Source organism: Eretmochelys imbricata, chromosome 14 (assembly GCF_965152235.1).
Source record: "Eretmochelys imbricata isolate rEreImb1 chromosome 14, rEreImb1.hap1, whole genome shotgun sequence".
NCBI lineage: Eukaryota > Metazoa > Chordata > Testudines > Cheloniidae > Eretmochelys > Eretmochelys imbricata.
In genome coordinates this window covers 13,400,462-13,415,367 of record NC_135585.1, presented here as the reverse complement: position 1 = coordinate 13,415,367, position 14,906 = coordinate 13,400,462, and the positions used below count along the sequence as shown (strand labels likewise).

The following is a 14,906-nucleotide window of genomic DNA, read 5'->3' as shown; positions in this document are numbered from 1 at the left end:
GTTCGTTTGGGGGAAGGAGCGGTGTGTAATGTGAAAGGCACTGAGAGGTTGACTGATCTGGTCTGTGTGTTTGGAGGGGGGCGGGTATAGATCATGAGTGGGGAGCACTTGCCGTGCTTGTATTGTTACAATAGTTCAAGGATACACTGTGGACCACATCTTCAGCTCTGCTGCAGCAGCTTTGCATCTTGCCTTCCTCCACTTCTTAGGACTTGTTTACACAGGGGAATGTATAGGCAGAACTATACAAGTATGATTATATTGCTGTAGTTATGGTATAGCTTCCCCTGTAGACACTCTTATTCTGGAATAAGAGAGCCTTTTTTCCATTTAGGTTATACCGCTTTCAAAGTGATATACCAGTATAGTTGTATGCCAGTAACTTTCCCCATAGAGACAAGCGAGTCACTACTTAGGATCTCCTAGGGCCATGTTATTTGTGTAAATCAGCAATTCTCAACCTTTTGCACAGTGGGACCGTCCTCCTATTTAGCAACATGGGAAGGGCAAGGTGGATGCGAGCTGCTGATTGAGAATTCATGATTTGTCTTTCTGGGAGTTAAATGATGCTATGGCCCTCACCAAGTTCCTTATTGTCTTTAAAAAATTATGCGAAACCTTCCTTTCCCCAGAAGTGATGCTCCACAATAGAAACAGCCCCTTCTATGGCCAAACACCAGCAAAAAACGAACCTACCCCAAGTAGAGTTTTGGCCCTAAGAAGACAGAAGTGTCATTGCTGGAGACTCCATGTGGCCCACAGGGATTTTGGTATTGCTATTGATTTTAAGTGGAAGGCATTCAGATGATACAGGGATAGGCAGCAAGATAATACCAGCAGGTAGGTAGATAATAAACTCGGTCCCACTCATAAATTCTAAGAATCATATGTACTAAATGCGATGCAACATCACTGGAAAAGATACACTGGATTCCAGACACATAGAAAGTATCTAATTCACCATGGTTATCAGCCAAATTAAATCTAAGTCAGAAAGGCAGCCCAGCTGGTTGAACTAGGCTGTCTCTTCAATGGGCGCTACTTGGCCCCCACTCTGTCCAGCGATCTTGGAAATTTCTAGGTTGTAATTATTTTTCTGATCCTGTCCATTAAACATAATCTGGTTTTGCTGTTTGCTGCTGCTTTTATCATTACGGTAGCTTCAGAACCCTGTTTGTAATTTTTCCCCCCTGCAGAATTGATGGTGGAATTTATCTGCCGCTGTCTAACTGTGGATGTAATTCACTTAATGTATTTGCAAATCCTGGGTGATTTATCCCATCTCCTATGTAGTGGAGCTAGAGCAGGATAGAAACATAAGGTGGGAATGGAAGAAAGAGAGTTCTGATAGGTGATAAATGCAAGAACTAGAGAAGGTTGTTTGTTATTTAGGAGTTGAGCAGGGAGGCTTATCCAGTCAGAGGAGGGACAGAGTGGACTGGATGGAGATGACAGCATCGTCTAACAATGAAAAAGGCTTGTTCAGGTACCAAAAGTAAAAGAGGCCACAGTGAAGGTTTCCTTAAATAAAGATCAATACAAGCAAGAGAATGAATGCAAGAGATACAGAGAGAGAGAAGAGAGAGGGAAAGAGAGATGAGTAGAATATTACAGAGATGTCGGACGAAATCAATTTTTTTGTGTAAATGTCAAGTTGGAGTCGCCATCAATTTGTCTTTGGTACAGAACTGAATGTTCCTGAACTTGTAGGAATGAACTGCCATCGGAAGTCCTGTATTTTAAGGAGGAGAAGGGATTTAGAGGAGATAAGAATTAGGAAGGGAAGGAGATTTTAATTTATGCTGAACGCTCTAGAATTACTTTAGAGGTAATGTGAGTAGGAGGAGCTTACAGGTGAATGGCAGAGTTCAGTCTAGGTTAAGAAAGAAGAAAGTTAAGCTGACAAGTTAGAAAAGGAGAATTTTGAGAGGAAGGGGAGGAGTTCAAAGGGGAAGAAGTGGGTGTGGAAGGATTGTGGGTTAGATACCACGGTGACTGTGAAGAGGTGGGGCTGATGGCAGCATGTAGGGTTAAAGGGAGAAAGTCCCAAGGTCCCTTGCAGGAATTTAGAGATGAGTGGGAGAGCTGTAGGTGCCTGGAAGACACCCGAGGGTGAAAAGGACATTGGGTGGGAAGACAGTGGGGAGGTTGCAGAAGGGAATTGAGCAGTGAGTGGGCGGAAGGCCACTTTAGAAGGGACAGGGTGGGGAGAGCTTAGCCTGAATGTGAGGAATGAGGAAATTTAAAGGCCACTCCCCCTTTGCCTCAGGTATGCGCATCCTTGTCACGCTGCTCTTGGACACACTGCCCATGCTGGGGAACGTCCTCCTCCTCTGTTTCTTTGTCTTCTTTATCTTTGGCATCGTGGGAGTCCAGCTGTGGGCAGGGTTGCTCAGAAACCGCTGCTTCCTACCTGAGAACTTCAGTCTGTAAGTATGAATAAAGGTTCCCCACCTGGCCTGGGAACTGAGGCCGATCGAAACCTGTCTAAGGGTCAATTCCCCCTTCCATCGAAGCCAATAGGAATGTGCCATTGACTGCTGTGGGACCTGGACTTGGCTGTAAGGAACCACCACTGCTCTGATACTGAATTTCTTCATGGGTTTCATGAAAGGAATGCTCCAGAGGCAGGTGCTCTCTCAGCTCAGTGAGGAATGAGCTTAACAATACATCAGTCTAATAAACCTCTGGCATTAAAATAGGTATCTGCAGTACGTCTCTGTTAATGTGACCTATGTGTCTAGTGGGAATTTCACCCTCTGATCCTGATGTAGTGCAAGGAATGGTAATGTCCCAGATTACAGAAATACAATGTAAATGTGAGACTCTTCGGCCTGGAGATCAGTGATTGAGGAATTCCACCTGGCTGAGGAAACAGGCAGCCAGTCTCAGCTGGTATCAGGAGGCTAGTGCCTGAGGGACAGATGAGATGGATAGACTGGGAAGGGACCTTAACTGGGAAATTAGTGACTGGGGAACCTCAGCTAACTGTAGGCTTATTAGTATGTCAAAAGGTAAGTGGCTGAGGGTCATAGACTGAGGTCTGGTCTGTCCTTATAAATTAGGTTGACATAGTTACTGCTATGTATTCACACCCCCGAGAGTCATAGCTATGCTGACCTAACCCCTGGTGTAGACGTGGCTAGGTCAAGGGAATCCGGGGCGGTGGATTACCTACAGAGATAGGGGAAAAAACCACCCGTTGTAAGAAGCATCTAGACTATGGTGCTACTGCAGCATCAGCTGTGCCACTGTAGTGCTCATAACGTAGACCAGGGGTTACCAACCTTTTCCTTTCTGAGCACCCCCCCCCCCGGCTATTTAAAACCTCCACAGCCCACCTGTGCCCCAACAACTGTTCTTATGCGTATACAAGGCAGGGCCAGTGTTGGGGAGTAGTAATCAGGGCAATTGCCCATGACTCCCCACCACAGGGGGCCCCACAAAGCGGAGTTGCTCAGGGTTCAACTTCAGCCCCATGCCGTGGGGCTTTGTCTTTCTGCCCTGGGCCCCACCAAGTCTAATGCTGGTCCTGCTTGGCAGACCCCCCCTGGAACCAGCTCGCAGCCCCCCAGCGGGTCCCGGACCCCTGGTTGACCACCACTGGCGTAGACCAGTCCTGCTTGCCTGCCTGTAAGGATGTTAGTGGGTATAAGCACATGCACCTGGGATATTCGTAGCTGAGAGATACTGGCCTGATGTTTCTGCCTATTGGTACTTAACGACTGAGATCTCCCCGCTGGTAATGCCTCTTTGTGATCTGTGATGATGGGATCTCAGGTGGGAGGTTCATGCCATCTCTCCGTCTGCCCGTTTTCCTATTCTATGGTGTGTTGTGTTGCTCTTCTAATCCAAAAGCTTTTCACACTCACTCTCCAGTCACGTATTTGCTCTGGGCTTAACAGGTTTTGCATTTTTGTAAACAGGATGAAAAACTCAAGAAATACATAAATCAGCACAAACTAGCATAAAGCAACCAGGAGGTTACTCAGGGTGGGTACTACCTTCCTCTGCAAGTGGTGCAGTTACTCGGTGTGAGCGAGGGTGACAGGATCAGGCCCTGCAAGTTCTACGGTAACATGCAAACCAAGTTGATTTCACCCAAATCAGTGCATTATTGCCCCTTTGAGCGGAAGCCAGTTTTAGGCCTTGCAGGACAATTCTGCATTTGGAGCAGAAATCGGTGACTTGGAGTCCGGCAGTTTCTTTGCGTAATGTGTGTGTTTACCAAATGTACACGAGTCCTGTTTCCTTGAACAGAGGTGGTCACAGACTGCACTCAGGCAGCTTGCTCTCTTCAGGTATGACACCCACCTCTGTCCTGTCCCAGAAGCAGCTACCTTTCGCTTCTGTCTCTCTGACCTAGTCTACACTTAACAGCTACAGAAATTCCACACCCTCGAGCACCGTAGCTACGCCGACCAAGCCCCCAGTGTAGACGTAGCTAGGGCAATGGAAGAATGCTTTTGTCAACCTACCTGCCATCACTTGCAGAGCTGGAGTTCCTACAGTGATGGGAAATCTCTTCTGTCACTATGGGAATTGTCTGCACTATGACAGTACAGTGGCATAGCTACAGCACGGTAGCTGTGCCTATGTAGCAGCCAGAGTGTAGACATGCCCCCCCTCGCCCCCCAAATCTCAGTTGCTTAACAAATGGTTTTCTCTTCCTGCCCCAGGACATTTGTACCTGGGAAACCCCCTGTCTTAAAGCTTCTCTGGGACCGCATAGCTTTCAAAGGTGAGCCAGGGGGCATCAGCTCTCCTTTTGTGCAGCTGCTTTGCCTACAAAAAATACCTCAGCGCTTTCACTGCCAGACAAAGGAGAGCGATTCAGCCAATCAGCCCACGCTATCTCTTTAACAAGGTTCTGGGTGACCCCTAATGGGCAAGACGTTAGCCCCTTTTGCATAACAGTATATACAATAGCAGTATACAAATAATCCAAAGGACGGAGGGTCACAGAAGACAGGACCATGCTCCCTTAAAAATCAACAGCCCTAAATATTCCCTACTCCCAAACTCCACCCCCCAGATATGCCCCGCAGGAACAAAGGAGGTTGTGACAACAGTGCCATTTCAGGTACATGGAGCACTGCCTTTAATTGTTGTAGAGTGCTTAGATACCACCCTGCTGGATAGGAAAACCTGGGAGAGAGAGATCGCTCAGACTTCCCAGCTTCAGCATGCAATTACTGCATGACCTTTTCTGCATGTGCCAAGACACTGAGACCTAGGCCCCATTCAGCAGCTATGACTATTTATTTTATTGCGGTAGCCGTAGCATCTAATGATCCCAACCAGATAACTGCACTGAGCATAGCCTGCATTATGCTGTAGGCTGTGCAAACACACAGGAAGATGCAGTCCCTCCCCAAAGAGCTATTCATGTTCATCAATTTTTAAGGCCAGAAGGGACTGTTCTGATCAAACTTTGTTTGCTGGCTTCCAATTTCTAACTTATTCTTGGCCAGACCACTTGCCTGGAGTATTAACGCTTTCAGTACCTTACTGATATTCTGAATATCCCCTAATACAGTGGTTCTCTACCTTTTCCAGACTGGGACGCCTCCAACTCCACTCTCCCCTAGTCTTGATCTAGCCTGGGGCAAGGTGATCATGATGCCCTGATACCGATTCACTAAACTCCAGGAGTGTCAACTCCCAGGCTGAGAACCAGAGCCTTAGTATTCTTTATTGGGAGGGATAGCTCAGTGGTTTGAGCATTGGCCTGCTAAAGCCAGGGTTGTGAGTTCAATCCTTGAGGTGGCCATTTGGGTCAAAAATTGGGGATTGGTCCTGCTTTGAGCAGGGGGTTGGACTAGATGACCTCCTGAGGTCCCTTCCAACCCTGATATTCTATGATTCTTCTTAAAGAACCGCTGTCCAAAACATCAAAAGAGACACAACAGAACTACAGTAAATATAACTATGCTCTCACTACTAGAGGGGTGAGGTCCAGATGCAAAACACAGGACCTGAAATGTTGTAGGTTGCCCATGAATCATTTTGCCTGTAAAATTCCAGGAGTTGATCAAGTTGTTACATCCATGCCGAGAGGTAATGGGAGAATCTCCGTCCTCTCCTTTTCAGCTCTGAACAGTGTGTCATGCCTCTTGTAGGTTTCATTCTCTGGGAGGGGAGCTGGAGTTTCATTAACATGGAAAGGCCCTTTAGGTAAATGGGTAATAGAGCAAATGAACTGTTTTGCAGTTGGGTAAAGCCAATGCAGCTACTGGTCTGGGTGCTGTTTAATTGAACCAGAATTCCAGGACTTTAGCTAAGCTTTGGATGGTATTAAAGGCAATTCTGCAGGAATTAACTGGGCCGAACTAGGCTTAAAAATAGCTTTGCAAGCTTTAGTGGGAGTCCAGGTGGCATTAAGGAAATAGCCATTTATTGAGCAAGAATAAGCTAGTTTCCAGCTGACCACTGGGCTGTTTTGTCTCCCCTGGAGCATGTGATTTGGACTTGCTTGTTGTTCCAGGATCACCTTTGGAGGGAATTTTCAGCTTGTCTGACATTGAACTGTCACCTTGAGCCCTGAGCAAGAGAGCTAACAGCGGTGCAGGGAACCTTGGGTGGTGCTTGCCTTGTGAAGGAGTCTATCCAAGCAATGCATTCTCCTGCTGCACAGATGTTCTCAGCAACTCTGGGAGGGCAGAAGATAAATTGGCCTTAACAGACTCATTCCCATCTGACTTCAGTGACAACAACTTCATAAAGGATGTAAAATTTGTGGGCCACATGCTGCTCTCTGTTCCACCAATGTAAACCAGGACTACATCTGGGTGGAGTTACTCTTCTGCAATAACATTAGCAGTGTTACTCCAGAGTTACACCATGGCACCTAACAGTGGAATTTGGCGCAATGTGTCCAAACTATTTCTCTCACTTCCTCCTCCCCCCTCTTTATTTCTTTTTCTGCTGTTTCTCTTTTTTTCCTTGCCATTCAATAGGTGAAGAGACGCTGTGCATGCTAGTGATTGTAACAGCAGAGTAAGAGTCATGATCCCTGAGAGCTATTCCTGGCTCCGCCACTGACTCTCTGAGTGACCTTAGGCAAGTCCCTTTGCCTCTCTTTGCCCCAAGCCAGGTCTACACTACAGACACTACAGAGGCACAGTTACATCAGTGCAGCCGTGCTACAGTAGCACCATACTGTAGACACTTCTTACGCTGATGGAAGGGGTTTAGCTAATCCTCCCCTCCAGGCTGCGGTAGCTAGGTTGAGAGAAGACTTCTTCCATTGACCTAGCCACATCTACTCTGGGAGTTAGGCCGGCTTGACTATGGTGCTCAGGGATATGAATGTTTCATGCCCCTTAGCAGTGTAGCTAGGTCAATCTAGTTTTTAAGTGGTAGACCAGGCCTTAGTTTCCCAACATGGGCTTAATAATATGAAGTCACATCAGAGGGCTTCTGCAGGGTGAATTCAATCATTCGGTAAAATGCTTTGAGATCCTGGATAAAAGCTGTTAGACACCTGAGTGTTACTGTTGTTGTCGTTCTCTTGACAGATTGCCTTTAGTCACTGTGCAAAACCCACCCTTGTCTGGTCTCTTTCAGGCCCTACACAGTAGAGATGGAAAGATACTATCAGACAGAGAATGAGGATGAAAATCCCTTCATCTGCTCCCAGCCTCGGGAGAATGGAATGCGCTACTGCCGCAGTATCCCGACACGGAGGGAAGAAGGCCTGGAGTGCACCCTGGACTTTTACACCTATAACGACACCACTAACACCTCCTGCGTCAATTGGAACCAGTATTACACCAACTGTTCGGCTGGGGAGCACAACCCCTTCAAAGGAGCCATCAACTTTGACAACATCGGATATGCATGGATCGCAATATTTCAGGTGAGCACGGTGGGCAGGCTCCCATTCTCACCCCCGCTGAGAGTGAGTACTCACAGGTCGGGTCAAATCTACCTTGATCAGTGCTAGGTTCACAAGTATCTGCAGGACCAGACCTGCTCTCCTATAGCTATTCCACTCCTTGAGCAGTAATGCAAGAGCCCCATAGGCTGCCAGGAGGGCAATTTGATGTCCAGTCTGAAGAAGCCTTCCTCACTTGGAGGGAAATCCACTCCTGTGTAGAAGGTCTATGCACCATTTAAATTCAATTGAAGGGATTAACTGGGATTTAAGAGGTATACAGGCTTTTCTGCAGGTTCTCTGCACAGTGGTAAATTTCACCCAAGAGTTTCCTTCCAACTCAGTTTGTGCATCACTTTTCTTTGCATCGTCAGCTCTTGGGACCCTGGAAGCATCATTGCCATAAGGCTTTTTAACATGAGGTATGTTTCCAATTACCACTTTGAGTGGCATTAAATAAGCATGTTAACAAATGGTGTATGAACCTTTGTAAGCACAATGAATCCATCCCACTATTCTATACTATGCTCATCCCACACTGAAACATACCAGTGTATTTGAGACCAAGAGCAAGGTGCTACTTTAAGCAGGTATCTGGCCCAAGAGGTGGTAGGAAAAGGCCATTTCCAGCTGCGGTGAGAGCAGACTGTGTTAGATTGGTTTACGTCCTTCTCCTCAGCGTGACTCTATTTTAGAGCTACAAAACTTGGGTGACCAAACGCTGCTCCGTTGAGGTTAATTGGAATTTTTGCCACTGACTTTCAGGGAGCAGGATTTTTCCCCCTGAGCTGTAGTACATGGCCTTGGTGCAACCAGATTGTCACTGACCAGTGCGAAGGGCATGAGTGCTGTTCCTCCTGTGCTTAGGCCTATGGGGGTGGTGACTGGTGAGCTGATTGTTCTTTCTCCTGCCTCTCTCAGGTCATCACGCTGGAGGGCTGGGTGGACATCATGTACTTCGTCATGGATGCTCATTCCTTCTACAATTTCATCTACTTCATCCTTCTGATCATCGTGAGTGATCTCTCAGCCCGCCCAGTGGGTAGCACGCCTTTTGCTCAGGCGTACAGGGAAGGACGTAGTGGTGTGAATGGGAAGAGTGGGCAGGAAGGGTGTTGGAGATAGCACTGAATCCAGGCTGGGAGAGGTGGAAACCAACTCATTGGAGGACCTGCAGATGAGTTTTACATACATTGGAACAACCCCATTTCTCCTTGTTAAAGGGGTGAAATATGTTGCGTGGGGGTGAATTTCTGCTGTAGTTGTACATCTAGCTGTATTTTGCTGGAGACGAGAACTGAAGTAAGTATAAGTTCTCCTGTTCTACAGTGGGTCTGCCTCCTCCTGTTCGGCAATATGTCACCCTCCTCATCCTTCTTCCTGCTTTGCAGTAGACTCCTCCTCTTTGCCTTTTTATTAAAAAAAAAAAAAAGTAAATGAAACAGTAAGTGAGTTTCCTGCCGCTGAAAGGTGTCGGCCTGCTCGAACTCTTGGGTTACATGGTGCCTGTCAAAGGCTCCACCCACAAGAAAACACCATCGCTCCTACTTTGATGGAAAGTGTCAGACTGATGGTCCTGGAGGCTGGAGCCCTCAGTGCAGCACTCATGCTCAGTTGTGCCTCAATCCCAACCTGCTGAGGCCCACATCTCTGGAGACTGCTGAGACTGCCCCCTGGGATAGCTTCTGTGTTGTGGACTCCTGTCCTGTTAGGCATGGACCAAGGCCACCAGAATCACTGCACGTTGGCCACCAAACACCATTGTGCTCATTCATAGTCGTTACCAACTCAGTCCTGGATTTGAACCGGTGACCTAGAGGTTAAAGGCTGTTTAGTCTATCACTAGTTCTCAGAGTCCTCGAAGGGTTTCTGTTCCTACTCAGTGATCGTTCCTTCTGCTCTGCAACAGATCCGTATGCTCTGTGCATTCCAAAGACAATGCAGAGCAAGGCATTGATAGCCTGTGCTGTTGTGTATTACGAGGGACTGGGGAGAATGCAAGACTGAGAAGTGATTGGTTGCTCTTTTTAATCAAGGTGGAATAGTGCCCATGATCTACACAACACAGAATCTAATGAAACCCAAGTTTGGAATCAAATATCAAATCCTTGGCTACAGACAGCTGATGCTCTTGAGTAACAATATCCCCATAAATCCTGTTAACAAAGATTTCACAAGCCACCCACACGCTGCCAGAAGAAAAAGCCTCCTATCAAAAGGGCTCAGTGCTTTCATTCTAATGCAGTTAATTGTGATAATTACAAGCAGTGTCTGCTGAGACATAAAACAAAATACAAAAAACAAAACAAAACCCCAAAGAGGACCTCGGATATTAAAAAAAAAAAAAAAAAAAAAAAAGCAAAGTCTCTTAGTCAAAATAAACTTTCCCTCCTCTTTGATATATGACGTCACCCATGGAGACCTGGCATGGGAGGCCCCACAGTGGGGATTCTGAGAGGCTGTCTCCTACGTGCCCCTCAAGGCAGACAGGACAGGGGGCCGCCCGCCCTGTGAGTGAGTCAGGGTGTGATGTCTACTCTTTGCTGAAATATTAGCCCTTGCCTATGGTGTATCAGTGTCAGATGTGTCCAGCCTCCACTGCTCCTACACGTTCACACACACACACACATCCATGGCCCTCTCACCCCCACTTTTTGTGTCCTTCTGCTGGCTGCCACCACCACCTCCTCACCGAGCACAAGGTGCTTCTATCCTCACCTTTAAGCTCCTCCTCTGCCTGGCCCTGCTTTACCTTGTGAAAGTCATTTCTTCTTGTGTGTCCACCCGACCATTTGCTCCGTCAATGACGCCAACCTCCATCGCCTGCTTTTCCCACAAGCACCGTCACACTGTCTCCTGTCCTCTCCCTTATGTTGGGGGAAAACCTCCCACAACAGATTTCACAAAGCTGCCACTTCATCTTCTTTCAGATCCCTGCTTAAAACCCATCTCTGCTGTGATGCCTGCAAACCACCGTGATCTGTCTTTGGCTAAACTAGTGACCATGTGCGATTCCTGAGATCACCCTTACAACTAACACACACACACACACACACACACACACACACACACATTTATTCACCTGTCCGCAATGTCCTACCTTATCCTTTGAGCAACCTGGGGCAGAGACAAGCTGTGTTATTTGTTTGTTCAGTGTCTAGAAGAGCTGTGCGAACAACTGATTGCTTGGTTCAGTGGCCAAACCAAAAAAAAAAAAAAAGGGCGTGGGACGGACATTATTCTAGTTGACCCAGAACAAAACTTTTCAATTTTTGGAGAGAAATGTAAATGTCGAAAAAAATGTTTTGCATCAAGGAAACCCATTTGGTTCAACTCAAAATGAAATCTTTTGTTCAAAGGGTTTTAACTTTTTTTTTTCCACAATAAAATTGAAGCATATTTGAAATGCAAAGTCATTTTGAATAGAAAAATCTAAATGTTTTGTTTCAACTATTTTTTCCAGCCAAAACCGTTTAGCAAATTCGGCACAATATTTTGGTAGACCCAAATGTGCATTTATTTATTTTTTGGTGGGGGGAAAAAAACCCTTTTGTCTGAAAAGTGTTGGCCAGCTCTACTGACTAGAACAATAGGTTCTGATCCCTGTTTGGGGTCCTTTTGTTTTCATTGTGGTAGCAGCTATCAAAAGTCATTACACACATACCCTGCCACCCTCTCTCTTGGGCTGATGGCATCTTCTGTTCTCCTTTAGGTGGGCTCCTTCTTCATGATCAACCTGTGCTTAGTGGTCATCGCCACCCAGTTCTCTGAGACAAAGCAGCGAGAGAGCCAGCTGATGAAGGAGCAGCGGGTCCGCTACCTATCCAATGCCAGCACGCTGGCCAGTTTTTCGGAGCCGGGTAGCTGCTATGATGAACTTCTCAAATATCTGGTTTACATTGCCCGTAAGGCCAGCAAACAGGTGGTCAAAGGCTATAGAGAGGCAGGGTTCAAACTGGGTCTCCTTTCCAGCCCGAGGAATAAGAGTGGGGCCGAGAGGCAGCCGTGCAAACATCAGCAGAGGAAAAGGTCATCAGTGCACCATCTGATTCACCATCACCACCACCACCACCACCACTACCACCTGGGAAATGGGAACTTGCGGGCACCACGCGCCAGCCCTGAAATCAGCGATGTGGAAACCAGCTCACTCCACAATGGCACCAACAGGCTCATGCTCCCTCCCGCAACATCTAATCCCCATTCTGCCCCCAATGCTGCTGCAGAGTCCGTGCACAGCATCTATCATGCAGATTGCCACTTTGAGCCTGTCCGTTGCAGGTCATCCCTCCTTCAGCCTGGCTTGAGTTTACCAAGCCCAGAGGTGCTCCCCAAGAATGTGGTTGGCAACAAGGTCTATCCCACCGTACACCCAAGCACCTCCCATGAGATGCTGAAAGAGAAAAATGTAGCAGATTCTACAGTGAACCCTGGGGCCAGCACGCTAACCAACCTTAATATCCCTCCTGGGCCGTACAGCACCATGCACAAGCTCCTGGAGACCCAGAGTACTGGTGAGTGCTGGAGCTGGGGGTCAGCCTTTGGTTGCATTCCAGAAATAAGACCTAAGTCCCAATTTTCTTTTTCTTTCCACTGAATCTTTCCAGGATTCTTTTCAGTCCGCAGTACAGGTACAGGAGCTGGCTTTCCAGGTAAGGCCAAGTCAGAATCTTCCCGCCTGCAAAATGCATCCTGAGTTCAGATCCTGAGTGGAAGTCTCTGTTTCCCAGCTTTGCACCAGCAAACACCTAGGGCAATGGACTATCAGGAAATCTGTGTTTTTCGTAAGAGTTTGTCTCGCCTAGCTCTTCTCCCCACTCCCACTGACCACCTCAAATCATAGCATTTCCTAATCAGACTAGAGCTGGGCCCAAGCCACAAAGTGCAGATCTGGATCTCAACTTGCCCAAAGCGCAGGGGTGTTCTGGCCCATCTGTAGGCAGAACACTGCCCTCAGTGCTGGCTGTACTGCCCACTCTTTGATGTTTGGTTTGGGTTTGGAGAGCTGCCTCTCTAGGTGCTTATATTGCTCCCCATTACTGTAGTATCTGAGTGCCTCACAGATTGGAAAGACTTTATCCCCATAATGCACCCATGAGTACGGTTATCCCCATTGTACAGAGAGGGAACTGAGGCTCAGAGAGATTCTGGGCCTGATTTTCAGAGGTTCTGATCACCTACAACTCTAAGTCAAGGCAATGACAACTGCGGGGCTCAGCAAGTTTGAAAATCAGGTCCCAAGGGACTTGCTCAGAATCTCGCCAGAAGTCTGTGGTAGAGCCAGGAACTGAACCAAGGTCTCCTGAATCCCAGTCTAAGACCTTCTCTGTACGACATTACTTCCCCCTTTACACTCTGCGGTTTGGGAACATAGCCAAACCTTGTTCAAACTCTCTCAGCCTCTGGGGTCTGGAAGTCCTTCTAGTAGAAGCTTTCTGGCAAGTCCGCTTTCTGGCAAGTCCACTTTCTGTCCCAGTAAAACAAAAAAACCCAAAACCAATGGCCTTTCGCTCTCTTTTAACCTTTCCAGTTCGCCCTCCTGACTGGAACCTTGTGTGTGAAGTGGACAAGGTTTTCCAGTCATTCCAGAACCCCACAAGTTATTTGAGTTGGGCTCTGAAAATGGGCAAAGGTTTTGAGGTGGGGGTGGGAGAGCTTGTTTTTTTATTTCACCTAACCTGGATGGTGATACTGTGGCTGCATCAGGCATGAGCATGCAGACGTCCTGTTCCTCTTGCAGGCAGCTATGATAGAAGCATATCCTGCCTGTACAGTCAAGTGAAGGAACCATCTGTCAGCTGGGAGCTGCCATTGTGAGGAACGATTTGAGAATCATATGTTTAGGGGGAAGCTAGTAATTCTGAAGTATCAGCAAACAGCAGGAGTATGAAAGTCACTCGCTGGCTCCTGCACTGTCTCTAATTACAACACCTAACGCTCCAGGTTCTGGAGGAGCTGATTGCTTTCTGTTAGCCCTAATAGCCAAAGGTATAATGAGGTGGTAAGGATCCCTTGGCTGGTGAAAATGTCTCACTGTGGGCAGCAGAAAACCACTTAGTATATAAAGGGAAGATCCTTGGAGTATAATGTTTCTGCATGACCCTCTTTAACCTGCTTGGGACGTGCAGTACAAGGGTTGGGGGAATCTAAGCAACTGGGGTTTATAAGAGGATAATTCCTGAAATTGGGAGATGCTTAGAACAGGCATCGGGCCTTGTTATTTATTTGTTAGCTGTAATGCCCGCTATGTGCTTTCTAAACACTTCTAAAGGACAGCTCCTGATCTGTGGATCCTGCCCCCACAGACCAAGGATAAGAAAAGGAGAGTGGGTATAGCTGAGCAAATAACTGATTTTTTTGGTTCCCTGGCAATTCTGAAAAATCAATATGAAATTTCATTGCGGGTCAAATCAAAAACAAAATATTTCAACAGTTCTGGTGAATCAAAATGTTTCTTTAAAAGTTTTCTTTTATTTTGTCTCAAATTAAATGTTTCATTCTCCCCACAATGAAATGTTTCGTTTCAATGCCATGCCCAGTTTGGGCTTTTTTTTCAATAAATGCGAAGAAAATTTCAAAATGAAAAGACCAAAGGTTTCAACATTTTCGGAATTTTTGTTGTTTTTTGAAACAAACAGGCGAAACTGACACGAATTCATGAAATGTTCTGGTGTCACTGATTTTCACATTTTTTGGCTGACAGATGTGGTCCAGCTCCAATTGTGGGTGGAACTGGGAATAAATAATATTGTTAGTGAGAAAGCAGAGTGGCGCTGGGATCTTGGAGAGGGGAGTGAGGAAGCTGAACAGCCCCTGAGGTCTAAAAGAGAAGCTCTGAGCTTTTATGGATGTGTAAGGTGATAGCTTGTCCCCAGCCCACAAAGGACCCCTTGCCACACCCAGAGTCTCTTTTCCAGGCAGTTTTATTTCTCAAATATAGGCAAAAACCTCACAAACACAGCTCCTCCGTCCAGCCTGGGCTATAGCTCCCAGGGGAGTTTTCCCTTTGCCTCTCTCAATTCCTCCT

General features: G+C 46.9%; 1 protein-coding gene across 1 annotated transcript in view; it reads left to right on the top strand.

Annotated features, from left to right (window-relative positions):
* The window catches only part of CACNA1G (calcium voltage-gated channel subunit alpha1 G), a 151,870-nt gene that overhangs the window by 20,650 nt on the left and 116,314 nt on the right, over positions 1 to 14,906 (top strand). Inside the window, exons 4-7 of the mRNA XM_077832908.1 lie at positions 2,270 to 2,429; positions 7,570 to 7,861; positions 8,801 to 8,893; positions 11,592 to 12,393. Coding sequence (XP_077689034.1) covers positions 2,270 to 2,429; positions 7,570 to 7,861; positions 8,801 to 8,893; positions 11,592 to 12,393 — 1,347 coding nt within the window. The remainder of the gene's footprint in view (positions 1 to 2,269; positions 2,430 to 7,569; positions 7,862 to 8,800; positions 8,894 to 11,591; positions 12,394 to 14,906) is intronic.